Raw genomic sequence first — 13,817 nt, 5'->3', positions numbered from 1 at the left:
AAATTTAATTTAATTTTTTGTTTTAATTTCTATTCTAGTCAAATAAAGAGAAAAATGTACCATTCTTCAAACCAAACCTTACATAATATCGCACCGATGACGTATTCACTAAGACACGTGGACTCCATATTGCAGTGTGATTCTCAACAGTCTGAGCCACAGATTCCAGTATTATTCACACATACCAGAAAACACAGGAAGATCCAAACGGAAAGCCCCACTGGGGGTCGGAGAAGAGGGGGGAGAGACTACAAGGAGACTGGATGTCTGGTTCGAGTTATAACACAAGGCATTCTCTGTGCTGCCAGCCCATAATGTTTCCTCTGGCACCGTTCGACAGCCCCCTTAGAAGTGGAACAGGACCTAGAAAACAAGAAACCAAGGGGTGGAAAGAAACTAGAGGAAAAGTGAACTAGCTAGTAAGGATGAGGGCAAAGGGAAAGTTACTTTAAAAAGTAATGCAATACAATATTGCATTAAAAAAGTAACTAATTGCGGTACTTAGTTACTTTTTTTGTGTAATGCGTTACATTTTAGCGCTTCTTTTTCTCATCTGGGCTGGGTTTGCTTGTTTGTTTTTTAATAAAAAAAAGAATAATCTATTTTTGCCAAATGTAAAGGCACTTTCCTAAAAGATCAAGTTTTCATGTTTAAATGAGACAAATCCCATATTTTCAACATGGTTTTAGACTCTCTGGAGTTACTTTCCAAAAGTTCATGACAAATTCAAGCTTTTAAATATAAGATTTATTGTAAAAATATAAAACAAACACACATTTCACTTGACTCAGTCACCAAACAATCTAGACGGCACAAGCAGAATTTGGTATACAAATTTGGTAATTCTGGTATGAAAAATAAAAATGTTTCAGTGAGGTTCCTTTCAATTAAAGGGATTGTTCACCCCCAAAATTTAGTTTCTGTCAATATTTACTTATCCGGACAAGAAAGCAAGTCAAAGAGGTTTGGAAATATCATAACGGTGAATAAATGTCAGAATTTTAATTTTGGGGATGAACTATGCCTTTAAAGGCACTAACAACAGAAGAAAACAACAACACAGATCTACAGTTTTGCTGATGATCAAACAAACTCACGCTGAACATACACAAATAAACCCTTTCCGATTTATCCCACACAAATAAAGAATAGAAATGCAAAGTTCAGCAATTAAGGGGGGAAATCCAGTCTGAAAATAGTTGTGTGCAACCTAAGGCAGAACAATAGAAGGCATCTAAGCTTCTGTGAACCACATGCTGACATTTACATTAATGTTTTTTGGCAGAAGATTCACAAAAAACCCTCACTATCCAGCAGTTTAAGAAAACCTGTTAAGATCATGTCCGAGGTCATATTTCACCCCAAAATCAAAATAAAATAAATGACAAAAACTTTTATTTAGCATATAATAAACCTATTATTAGGACCAAGATCTTTTGTGACATTGTTTGATAATTAAGCAAATCGCATAACTGTAATGCAATGATTTCTAATCTTTATTACTGTAAAAATTCATTAAAATGTATTAATTTATAGAATAATATATATATAAAAAAAAGTGATTTTATACCTTATGGTATTATTTGTTGTACTGCCTTTAATCTATTATGATTTAAATAAATAAAAAACATCATGATTATCTATTTACTGTAATAAAACGAATGCATTGCTATAATGAGAATCACATTGAGAAGAGCGAGACTTAAAGGAACACTCCACCGTTTTTTGAAATAGGGCTTATTCACCTTCTTTCCTACAGTTAGATAGGTGGGCAAATGCATTTTTGTCTCAGTGCATGCATTGTTTTAGTTTGACAGGGTCGGCGCTAGCTTAGCTTAGCATAATGAATGGAATCCTTTGTTGCCAGCTACCATGTCCTGAGTAAAAGTGATCTAAAAAATAAAAAAAAAACCACCTAATAACTTCTTGTGGCCTGCGTATTCACAACGAGTACAAATAGCGATGCAGATTAACACTAGGCGATTTCCTATGCAGATATTGACATGGGACTATATTAGGGGGAAGCACAGGCGAAGCACTGCTACTTGGGCTCAGAGATATCACGCCCAAGTAGCAGTGCTTCCCCCTAATATAGTCCTTAATATATAAGTCAATATCTGCCTAGGAAATCACCTAGTGTTAACTATTTGTACTTGTTGTGAATACGCAGGCCACAAGAAGTAATTAGGTGTTTTTTTTTTTTTTATATCACTTTTACTCAGGACATGCTAGCTGGCAACAAAGGATTCCATTCATTATGCTAAGCTAAGCTAGCGCCGACCCTGTCAAACTAAAACAATGCATGCACTGAGACAAAAATGCATTTGCCCACCTATCTAAATGTAGGAAAGAAGGTGAATAAGCCCTATTTCAAAAAACGGTGGAGTGTTCCTTTAAAAACAATTCGTTTCTGGGAGAAAAATGCATAACTTACAAGAAAATACAAATAAAAATCCCAAAACAGGTTTATTTTTCCTTATGCAAAATGTAATTTCTCTGGTTTCTTTTTAATTTTGGAGTGAAATGTGAGACAGAAAGCAGGTTTCATGACATTGAGTTCAAATGAGGTTTTAATGGAGGCAGCAGCGTTGCAAGTAGCAACATGTGTCCCTTTTAAGGAGCTGGTCATGTGGCGCACAACAGAAATAAGGTCACAACTGGTTTTGTGCAGAGGTGTAAAGAAGGCAAAGTAGTAAAATGTCTCGAATGACAGCTATACGGAACCCAGCACAGGACATGCAGACAAAAATATATATATCATGGCCACAAATTAAGAATCAGTTCTCTTGTTTTAGTTGAACTAATTATTTTTCTTGTTTTGATCTGACTAAAACAAGGGAACAAATAAGTACAGCGTTGTCACGATTTAGTAAAACAAGGGAGCGAATTATTATATTGTGCGCACGAAATGAGGGAACAAATTAGTAAGACGTGCTGATGTATTAGTAAATTGATAATTTGTGGCCACTATATACATATTTCTTCCCCCGCATGTCATGTGCGGGGCTCCATACAGCTGAAACCACCACATCAATTATTTTTTATGAAAAAAAGTACACAAACACGATAAGACTTTCACACACAAACATAATTTCTAGCTAAAAAAAACAAACATAATTTCACCAGCCGCAGTTCAGCCTCCCATGCAGCAGGGGGCGATCTCCTCAAACAGGACCACACTGAGCTGCCACTGTGCTGCACATTTAGTCCACAGAGTTAGCTTGTGTGTTTTCAACTGCTCCAATTGTGTCCTCTTTCGACTTCTAGCGAACGAAGGGCCTTCCTGCAGTCAACGTCGCGCATCTCTTGAAGAGAAGGTCCGGCGTTTGCTCTCAAATCGGTTTTGTCGAACTCCTCAGTGTAGGAACCCCATCAAGAAAAGCGGTAACAGCAGAACTTGCATAAAGGTGGTCCAGACAGCCGTCGCTCTGTTCCCAGCCACACTTCGGCCACAGTCGTCGCCCAAGAACCCGTTGTAGCACTGACACTGGAACTCGTCCTGCAAGCGGCTCAGTTCTTCTGGTCCCATCCGGCCCAAAACCTTTAGCGTGTTTCCTTGGCGCTCTATGCTGTGTGTGTTTGGACTGAGATGCAGGTAGGTGTCCGTGTCGGAGTGTTTGCGAAGGCAGCGACCGCGCATTCCACAGAGGTTTCGGCTGCACTGCTCGGCGGCCGACGTCACGTTAAGCAGGTAACGACCCAACGGCCCTCGCAGGTATTCATTAAGATTCGAACAAACCGCCTGGAAGGTGTGAGGAGAAATCAGTTACGACTTGTAAATCAGACCAACATCTATTGCAATCACTAACTCCTAGGACGATTAAATGGCCAATTTTTTAATCATTTCATGCCAACTTTTACATCGGCATAATAAAAGAAATCCACTGATAGCTTATAATGTAATTTTCTGTTTTCAATCATTTTTTAAAATTTAATATGCAATTTAATATTTATATAATTAAACACTTCATTTTATATACACATACATACTAGTGTTGTCAAAAGTACCGACTTCCGGAAATTTAACAAATGTGACAATACCAGCATTTCCCTCTAGCATTTTGAGCGCTGTTGAACGGATTCTTAAACACCTCTGATTGGCCATTGTGTTCATGTACTTAACATATATATCTCTGATTGGCCATTGTGTTCACGCGCTTGATAATTGTAGCCAATCACAAGCGTGTGAACGCAATGGCTAATCATTCAGAGGTGTTTAAGAATCCGTTCAACAGCGCTCAAAATGCTAGAGGGAAATGCTGGTATCGTCACATTTTTTACATTTCAGTACCGACTTGGTAAAGTCGTCGGTACTTTTGACAACACTAATACATAGATATACACACATATATATAAAAATTATTTATTATATTACATATATACTCCACTAAGATCATACAAGACCCATCCACCTGTAAGTGGGTATATTTTGGGATAATCGACTCATTGTACATGATCCCTTCCTTACATTTCACCCTGAATTTTAATAATCATCGGTCAATCCCTAAAGTCAATTTATGTGAAGATGAGTAAACACCCTGATTAGGACACAAACGTACTTGACTGCTAGCATAGTTGGAGTCACCCCAGAGGATCACGCCCGCTACACCCAACGCCACGCTCTCGCCGATAGTCGACACCAGATCCATCTGCGCAAAGAGAAGACAGAAAGAAATCAGAATTCATCTGAACCCAAATATTATGATCTGATCAGGAAACAAAACACGTGTTTTAGATAACACTTCATGCGTCACTGAACGTGTGTGTGTGGCTTTCAGTAATGGAAAAATAATTCCATCAGCAAATTAACTCCAAACAGTGAGGCTCTTGAGAGTGTTTGTGAATAGTTTGTCCAAGTGCGTATTTGTTAATTGTTCTGCTATTTGTATATTTGTGGCAAGTGACATCGGCGAAGAAAGACAAAGAGTTTATTCTTCTCTTTCTTGACCAAACACTTTGTCTTGACCCTTTCATTGTGTCACTGATGAATGACAATCACTCTTTCATTTATTGGCTTTTGTTGAAATACTTCACCTCTCGTTCCACAGACACTGATCCAAACTCTTGATAAATAAATAAATAAATAAATAAATGACTTGCTCTGTGAGACTGGGGTGTAACAGGTAAAATATAAGTAAAAAATAAATACATTTTAAAAACCGTACTGTTCTCAACCCATGGTTCGACACACACTTATACTGCGGTTAAAGGGATACTCCACTTTTTTTGGAAATAGGCTCATTTTACAACTCCCCCAGAGTTAAAGGAGAACTCCGGTCAGTTTTAACATTGAGCTCATTTTTTTGTACATTTGGAGTGCTGTCAATACAGAGAACAACGACAAAAATCGGTGTTGCCTACACAGTGTTATCCTCTTTTTACAATTTGCACCCTGTTGACTTCAATGGGGCAATATTTAAACCTGCTTTTAGCCTCTTAACATCCTTGATGTGTCATTACAAGTGCACAGGTCATGTGAGTGATTCCTTCTGAGTGAACGCGAGTCAATCTGACTGCAGTAGATGTGAAAGATAGGGATAAAAATGATGTTTATTCAGCCAGCGCAAATACCTGTATTTACATCCTGTTTTCGGTCGAAGTCCATAGTAATCGATTGTCGAGTTCACGCGCGTGATCATAGGTACTAAACCAATGCGCGTGAACTCGACAATCGATTACTATGGACTTCGACCGAAAACAGGATGTAAATACAGGTATTTGCGCTGGCTGAATAAACATCATTTTTATCCCTATCTTTCACATCTACTGCAGTCAGATTAACTCGCGTTCACTCAGAAGGAATCACTCACATGACCTGTGCACTTGTAATGACACATCAAGGATGTTAAGAGGCTAAAAGCAGGTTTAAATATTGCCCCATTGAAGTCAACAGGGTGCAAATTTTAAAAAGAGGATAACACTGTGTAGGCAACACCGATTTTTGTCGTTGTTCTCTGTATTGACAGCACTCCAAATGTACAAAAAAAATGAGCTCAATGTTAAAATTGACCGGAGTTCTCCTTTAAACAGTTGAGTTTTACCGTTTTCGAATCCATTCAGCCAGACCACTTTTAGCATAGCTTAGCATAGATCATTGAATTGGACAAGACCATTAGCATCTCTCTCAAAAAAAAATGACCAAAGAGTTTCGATATTTTTCCTATTTAAAACTTGACTCTTCTGTAGTTAAACCGTGTACTAAGACCGACGGAAAATGTAAAGTTGCGATTTTCTAGGCTGATATGGCTAGGAACTATACCCTCATTCCTGTGTAATAATCAAGAAACTTTGCTGCCGTACCATGAGTCCAGCAGGCGTAATGATATGACGCAGCACCTGAAAATAGGTCTAATAGGTTAGACAAACTTAGTCCCGGTCACGTTGGAAGTTACCGAGCTGAGGACTATTTTCAGGCGCTGCGTCATTTCCAAAAAAAGTGTAGTATCCGTTTAATATAACATCTGACAAGGCATCTATAATATGGCTTGGAAAAAAACAACAACGTAAAACAGAGATCCTATAATGTACGCTTCTGTCGACGGATATTCTCTGCATGCGTTTCATGTAAGAGTAGCTGTCCAAATCAACTGTTAGTTTGTAAATCTGTTGTTAAAGGGATAGTTCAGGATTTTAGACATGAATCTCTATAGCTTCCCCATAAGCAGTGTGGTGCATTGACCATGACTTACCCCCGACAGCGTCCTGTGAGCCGAGCTCCGGTCCAGTTTTGGTCAAGATGAAATTAGTCCGGCAAGTTTGCTGGGGTCACGGCAATAAAGCTTTTTTCTTCTCAAATCAATATGTGCTCAAAAGAGTGATATATTTGCAGCACAAAACCGCTGTCTATGGAGAGGTCAGACCTCGTAATGGCTTGGCACTATTTTCTTCCCCGTCATATCACTGCGCGCTGCCGCTACCTACAGCCAGCTGGGAGCCGCGCACGTGTCACTTTGTTTACAGCTCGTAAAGAGAACGATAACATGTCTGACTACAGCAGCGACGATGACAACATTGACTTCGACACACAGCCAAAAGGATATTTGAAGCCCAGAGCAATGAGCCAAAGTCGCCTCAGAGCAACATCTGCCACAGGAAATCTTTGAAATGTGTGAGGAGAAAGCGCCACATCTTTGTTTGTACAGTCCGGATAGTCACAAGTCCGCACCATTTTCTACAAAGCTTGTACAAACTGATCGCTCTTGGTGAGTAGCTATGTTAGCTCGTTCGTGTAGCTGTTCTGAGCACGTAAACACTGCTGTAAACACTGCCGAACAACTGAAAAAGTGGTGTGCGCCTGCGCAGCTCGCAGCTGGCTGTAGGTAGCGGCAGCGCGCAGTGATATGACAGGGGAGAAAATAGTGCCAAGCCATTACGAGGTCTGACCTCTCCATAGACAGCGGTTTTGTGCTGCAAATATATCACTCTTTTGAACACATATTGATTTGAGAAGAAAAAAGCTTTATTGCCGTGACCCCAGCAAACTTGCCGGACTAATTTCATCTTGACCAAAACTGGACCGGAGCTCGGCTCACAGGACGCTGTCGGGGGTAAGTCATGGTCAATGCACCACACTGCTTATGGGGAAGCTATAGAGATTCATGTCTAAAATCCTGAACTATCCCTTTAACGTCACAGTTCCTCATGTGTTGGTGTGTTGCAGTTCAGCATGGCAAACAAATGAGACATGCCACTGATTAGGGTTTGGAATAGAAAATCGATTCCAATTCTAGAATCGGATAATTGTTGTATAATAAAAATTGATTCCGCTTACCGATTCCTGTGTGCGCATTTTAATGTGGTTTTAAACCATTCAAGTGCAAGAAGACGCAAAAGAGAACTCAATTTGGCACTCGTGTGCTCTTTTCTGTGCCGGGCACAATCAGACGCCTTTGATATAGAGTTCTCTTTAGAGTCTTCTTGCGCTTAAACTGAATAATACGCACAAAACTGTGTCAAAAAATCCTCATAAACACAGTCGGTTATGTCTTAAGTGAACGTAAATAGTTGAGAAAGAATGCACACGTTACATTATATTGGATCAGTGCATTCGGTCTTAAAGGGACAACAGCCTAATATGCCTGCTGCTGTCTGTATCAATGTTAATCAAAGAACAAAAGACTAAGAAAAAGATCTCACTGATCTTAACTGACGCTTATGCTCCAAAACTGATTAAATGTTGTTGTTTTTTTTTCAATCAGAAAGAGCAAACCAGGGTGTTGACCAGAATACAGTAACAGATTCAGTAAACCTCAGGGCCTCACGTGTCAGCTGCTGATGGCATTGTGGTATTTGTTCTACAGAGCCAACGAGACTCGATGAGGAACACAGATGAGTCTTTGTCTCCAGAAAGCTGAGAAGATTCTGCATGCTATATTTAGGACAAGCTGTGACATATATCAGTGTGCTTAAGTTCTCTGCACCTATATCCCCCATTGGGAACGTTGCTCAACGCCAAGAGAAACACCCCATGACATCGCACTCCTGAAATATGACCATCTCAGAAACAGCTGAACTTCCTTCACGGTCTCGGAGGACAACAGGCCATCACAAAGATCTGTTCAGCTGGGTCACATGTAGCTTTTGGCATTAAATGGGTTTTTGCTTCTGCAGGAATTGCCTCAAATATTTTGGTGCCGTACAGTCGAACTCTACAAAAACTGACCTCAGGTTACTTAAGGGGATGAACCTAGAATAAGTGATTTCCCTTTTGATTAAAACCAACTAAATGACTATTCACTAGATTGTGAGGTACATATCGGTACCATTTCGGCTAATATTAGAAAATCTTTAATTGGATATTTAATTGTTTATGCTCATTTCTTCTTACATTATATTACCTTTGCTTTCAGTGAGCATTCAATGAGGTAATCTAAATGTAAAAACAGAGGAAATGAACATAATTATATGTCCAATATCAGCCAATACCAATAAATTAAAAACAAAAAACTAATACCTTACCAATATGTTGTGCAGGCCTACTTATGGTGCATGTTAACTTCAACAAAGAGGCGCCCACAATGGTCCAGTTTTAACACTCCTTTTTTAAGAAAATCAAACTGCCACACAGAGAAACACACCCTAACAAGAATCTCACCTCGGACAGCGGCAGGAGTTCAGGAGAGTTGCCATTAGAAGTTGGAGTAGTGCTAACGTAAGTGGGCCGTGTGTAGACAAACACAGGTCTGGCTGACCCGTTCCCAACAGACGCCAACCTCATGCCCTCGTTGACCCGGTTCCGTACGAACTGCCGTCCGGACAGTTTGTCCTTCAGTTGTTTTACCATGTATATGGAAGGAAACAAAGCTGTACTTTCCGTCCACAGCCACTTCAGTTCGTCATTCCTGGAGACCTCCACATCCGGACAGCGTCCCGTGTAGTTCTGGTTATTTTGGTAATTGTGGTTGTAACAGTCAGGAAAGAGGTAGAAGCCCCAAAGCTGCTGGGGCCGTAAGCTCTTGGCCAATCGAAGAGTCTCCAACATGAACTTTCTTGCAGAGAGCTCAAACTCTTGCTGGGCCACTTTGGCCACCTGATCCGGAGTCCAAGTTGGGTTTTTCTCAGTGACTAACCGTTTTGAACGCTCGCGGTAAATTTCTTTAGTGCCCCAGTTACGTTTCCAGAGGGGCCGCCACTCTTCCCAGTCGATCACAGCGAGACCTTTGGCTGTCGGGTCCTTGATATACTTCTTGAGCCCATCCAACATCCGTTCTAGGTGTTGCGTGAGACTAGCGGTCTGCGGTAGGCCACTGTAGACCGCAGTGCCGCCTGCCTCAAAGTATGGGTACAATCCCAAACGGTCATGATAGAAGATGGTGAGATTTTGCTTGGTGAAGCCCTCATTTGGTGACGCCACTATTTGGAACTGATCCAACTGGAAGTTGACGTCATGTCGAGGTCTACAGTCTTCAGTAGGAGCGTTCCAGGCCAACACCAAAGGCTTACCAGAATACAGTGGCCATCTAGTGTTTTTTAACTGCTGTGCTTTTAAACAGGTCCAAAAGGGTATCAAAAACAATAGTTGCAGACAGGAGACCCATTCAGGTTGGGTCGTCCCAAAGAGACGCGTGATGTTCCTCATTTCAGACCTAAAAATACACAAAACCACTAAAATGAATAAAATACTACATATATCCTAAAGTATGTTCAAATATTGTTACATTATACATGCATTTACACACATAACTAAGTACATTAAGCTATGAATTTTGCAAACTTTTATCACAACGCAACTGACTACAAATTTATAATGCACATTTTATCACAACAGGTGTTGCCTGGGAATCAAACCCATAATATTGGCTTTGTTCATGCCAAGCTCTACCAACAGTAATAAAGTTCATAAGTAAGTTTAGCAGGAACTATCAACTGAAGGAGATTTTCTATTAATACAACAACAACAACAACGCTAAATAACCATATCCACTAGAACCATTAAAATAGCCATGTTTAATTCATTGTTGCATTATACTTATAGAAATAAACGAGATCATTTACATTCACCACACTTTTATCAAATACTTCTAAAATATACATTTTAAAAGTATATGTGTTTCCTCGGAATCGAACCCATGACATCGGCATTATTAGTACGCCGCTCTGGCATTCGAACTAGAAGAAAGGAAAGAATAAACATTCATATTTTTAACATTCTATGGAACATTCAAACTTTAATTTAAACAATCGACTCGGTTCATTGTTACAGCTGTGCGTTACAAAATCGCTTCCTCTTTTATTTCTAGGAACTGTTACACAAACTAACTGTTACACAAACTAACTGTGATATATTAGAGGAAACACTGACCTGTATAGATCGGATTGAACCCGTTCAACACACCGGTCCGATCACTCATAAACTACCACGCAGCGTCCATCCGTATATCCAGCGGATGCCAACACCTCATAACTATAAACTCCCAATCGCTATTTCGAAACAAAACAGTCTATTATCATTGTTTCAACGCCTTAAAACGCCCCGTACGCGTTCAGAGAGTATCGCTCGTGCTCAGCTGGCTCATCTGGATTAATGATTGAATGTGTGCGGATTTCGGCCCTAAGATTGATGCATATAGTTGTGTGTAGAGGGGTGCGAGTTGTTATAAATGACGCAAATCGCTATTCTTTAATGTAAAGTTTTGCGACCACTCAATATCATACGACATATTATTAAAGATTTTTTTATATATATATATATATAAGGTACCGAGGTTGTTCTTTTGGGTGTACAACCAGAGTTCTCGACAATGTGCCCTCTGGTCCCCCCTATATGGCGAGTTGGTTTTGTCCGTATTTCTCCGCTGGGGATGAAGAAGCTTTTCTACTGAACCGACTCAACTAAACTGAGATTGAGAGATCAACAGAAGTCGAGAGCCATTACACACAGATCACATTTCACTTCGAAATCATTGCGAAGAATGAGTTTCTCTTTTCAGCCTTTACCTTCCTTTGTTTTATTTATCCTATTATTTATGACATGGCGTAACTAGAGTATGCAAATAGTGTATGACTGTCTAGCAAACAGACCTGAGGTAATATTACGTTGTTTTTTTTAACACGGTAACGTTACCAGGTTAGTACCTAGTTTTTGACATTTGTATCATGTTAGTACCATGTACTTTTTGAATTCCGTTACACTGATAAATTCTAATAGATCTTAATACACTACATTCGTAAAGCTTAAATACAGCCAGTTAGCCATGTGAACGAACTAGATGAGATTTAAAATATTCACTTTTTAAACAGTACATTAAAACTGTAAATTAGCCAAAAAAATGGCATTGCACAACACCATAGTGTTGGTGGAACTGTCTGACATTAACCTTTGTTAGGCAGGAAGTCAGCTGACTGCAGGGAAGAGCTGTTTCCTGTGGCATTGGTGGACCATCCTGTGTGCTGACTCACCTGAAACTGATGACATACACACGAATGAACCAACTGAACGGAAGGATGCAACAACCTTAGGACCTCATAATATCCCACAGTTAACTGCGCGCACACACACACACATTTCACCGTGAGAAACCCACTTGCTCTTTACGGATGCTAATGTTCGTAGGGATCTGGGGTCACAGGCGAGAACAAAAGCTTATTCAGGCTCAAACTATGAATCCCTATAGGACGCCTACAGAACATAAAGGCCTCCCAGAAAGACCTCGTTTCCATGTGTAACAGTGAAGATGGGCGTAATGACAAGTTGCGGTCACTTCTATAGGGGTTCTGAGGTCTGCATTAGCAGGAAAAGTGAAGGGCGCGGATAGAAGGAAAACCACCCACAGCTGGAGACCAAAGGGGTCACCTTTGATGTCTCCCTTTGAAGGGCAGATGTCACGAAAACATCACAATTGGTATTAGGACAGTTTCAGTACTTCGTTGAGAATGAAAAATATTCATGTACGCGCATTGGCGAGTACTTTGAGTGCATTCGTCCCTCAAATGACGAATGCCGTGTGTTTGTTTGCTTCTGACCACAGCAGGAGGCAGATATTCTGTGTCGCCGCTCCGGGCGGAATACCTCAATCCTAAAACACATCTTGTACTAATAAAAGGACTGTAAGAGCCAACACAGACCCTTACAGCCTCTTATAAACAGAAGGCAGATCTTACAGCTGTGAGTGATTTTCACTGCTAATGTCTAATTACATGAGGTAAAAAAAAAAAAAAAAACCTTGCCATCTGACTTTGACAGGTGTTTGTTCCTTAATGTTTAAATACTTTCTTTCGCATCTTGTCACGGCCACTGCTGTAAGTAAAACTAAAAATACAAAAAATCTACTTACAATTATTTAATTTAACAGAAGAAAATCTAATATATAAAACAAATGTATTTTCAGTTAATTGCGAAGGCAAAATTTCACATTAATTTATTTTAAGTTGAAGTAAATTGACTAAAACTGAAATAAAATAAAAACTAAATAGAAAAAATTATCGAAACTTTAACAAATAAAAACTGAAAATATAAAAATTTCAAAATATTAATAAACAATAAGAAAGTACAGTAATGATACTAATAATAACAACAATAACACTGATCATGGCTTAAAGTACCTATTCACCCAAAAATTTAACTGGTCAATATTTTCTAGTGTACAATGAAAGTGAATGGGGACTGGAGGTGTTGAGGTCTAAAAACGACATAAAAGTAATCCGTACAACATGTGATCTATATTTCACGTCTTCTGAAGCCATATGATAGCCTTAACATCATTGACATTAAACTCAGTGCAACATGATGGAAACATGTCTAAGCGTAAATGGGATTTCACAACTATGATGACAGAAAATCCTGTCAATTAAAATGACTCACACAAATAAAGAAATCTCACACAAATTCATCATAAGCCTTTAAAAGACTTAAGAATATTAAGTCATTGACCACTTTTATGGTATTTTCATATTATTATTTTGGAGCTTTACAGTTCAAATCTCAATTCACTCATTACGGCCATGAGCAGCCTGGACATTCTGCCAAACATCTCCTTTTGCGTTCCATGAAAGAAGGACAATCATATGGAATGACAAGAGGGTGAGTAAATGATGACCGAATTTGTATATTTGTACCAGGTCCATATTTGACCATATCCATATTACTATACTGCACTGCATTCATATATTTCTTTTTTAAACGTAGTTTACTCCAAAAACACAACTTGCATTTAACATTTTTCTTCAGAAAAGTTGTTTAAATTAACAATTTCTATGTCACTTGCTCCTACTCACCGTACTTAAAGATTGTCTCTCTCTCTCTCTCAGACAGATGTCCTCAGTTGTCTCTCTATATTTAGATGTGCACCTGCTTCAGTTCGCCTGTCTCTGTGAGTCTC

The 13,817-nt window shown here is 39.4% G+C and overlaps 1 protein-coding gene across 4 annotated transcripts; it reads right to left on the bottom strand.

Annotated features, from left to right (window-relative positions):
• Window positions 1-2,985: 2,985 nt before the first annotated feature.
• Window positions 2,986-13,817, bottom strand: hyal2b (hyaluronidase 2b). 4 transcript variants are annotated; one of them, XM_084416846.1, is made up of 5 exons: window positions 13,714-13,817; window positions 11,817-11,904; window positions 9,095-10,085; window positions 4,560-4,649; window positions 2,986-3,742 (listed from the first exon to the last, which is right to left on the bottom strand). In XM_084416846.1, the coding sequence occupies exons 3-5, from the start codon at window positions 10,076-10,078 to the stop codon at window positions 3,356-3,358; spliced, it is 1,461 nt and encodes a 486-aa protein (XP_084272972.1). In that variant the 5' UTR covers window positions 10,079-10,085; window positions 11,817-11,904; window positions 13,714-13,817; the 3' UTR covers window positions 2,986-3,355. The 4 variants fall into 4 exon arrangements, with proteins under 4 accessions (XP_084272972.1, XP_084272973.1, XP_084272974.1 ...); XM_084416847.1 differs by lacking the exon at window positions 11,817-11,904; XM_084416848.1 differs by lacking the exons at window positions 11,817-11,904; window positions 13,714-13,817 and adding an exon at window positions 10,802-11,040 and having other exon boundaries at window positions 9,095-10,608.

Source organism: Rutilus rutilus (genome assembly GCF_951802725.1).
Source record: "Rutilus rutilus genome assembly, chromosome: 8".
Lineage (NCBI taxonomy): Eukaryota > Metazoa > Chordata > Actinopteri > Cypriniformes > Leuciscidae > Rutilus > Rutilus rutilus.
The sequence above is the reverse complement of the archived record's forward strand: the minus strand, read 5'-3'. Positions and strand labels throughout refer to the sequence as shown.

Excerpts from the sequence above, each read along its gene's own strand:
- hyal2b (XM_084416846.1), bottom strand. The coding sequence starts at position 10,078 with ATGAGGAACATCACGCGTCTCTTTGGGACGACCCAACCTGAATGGGTC. Across the intron at positions 4,650-9,094 it reads AACTCCTGCCGCTGTCCGAG|ATGGATCTGGTGTCGACTAT; the intron begins GTGAGATTCTTG and ends CTCTTTGCGCAG. Across the intron at positions 3,743-4,559 it reads CCAACTATGCTAGCAGTCAA|GCGGTTTGTTCGAATCTTAA; the intron begins GTACGTTTGTGT and ends CACACCTTCCAG.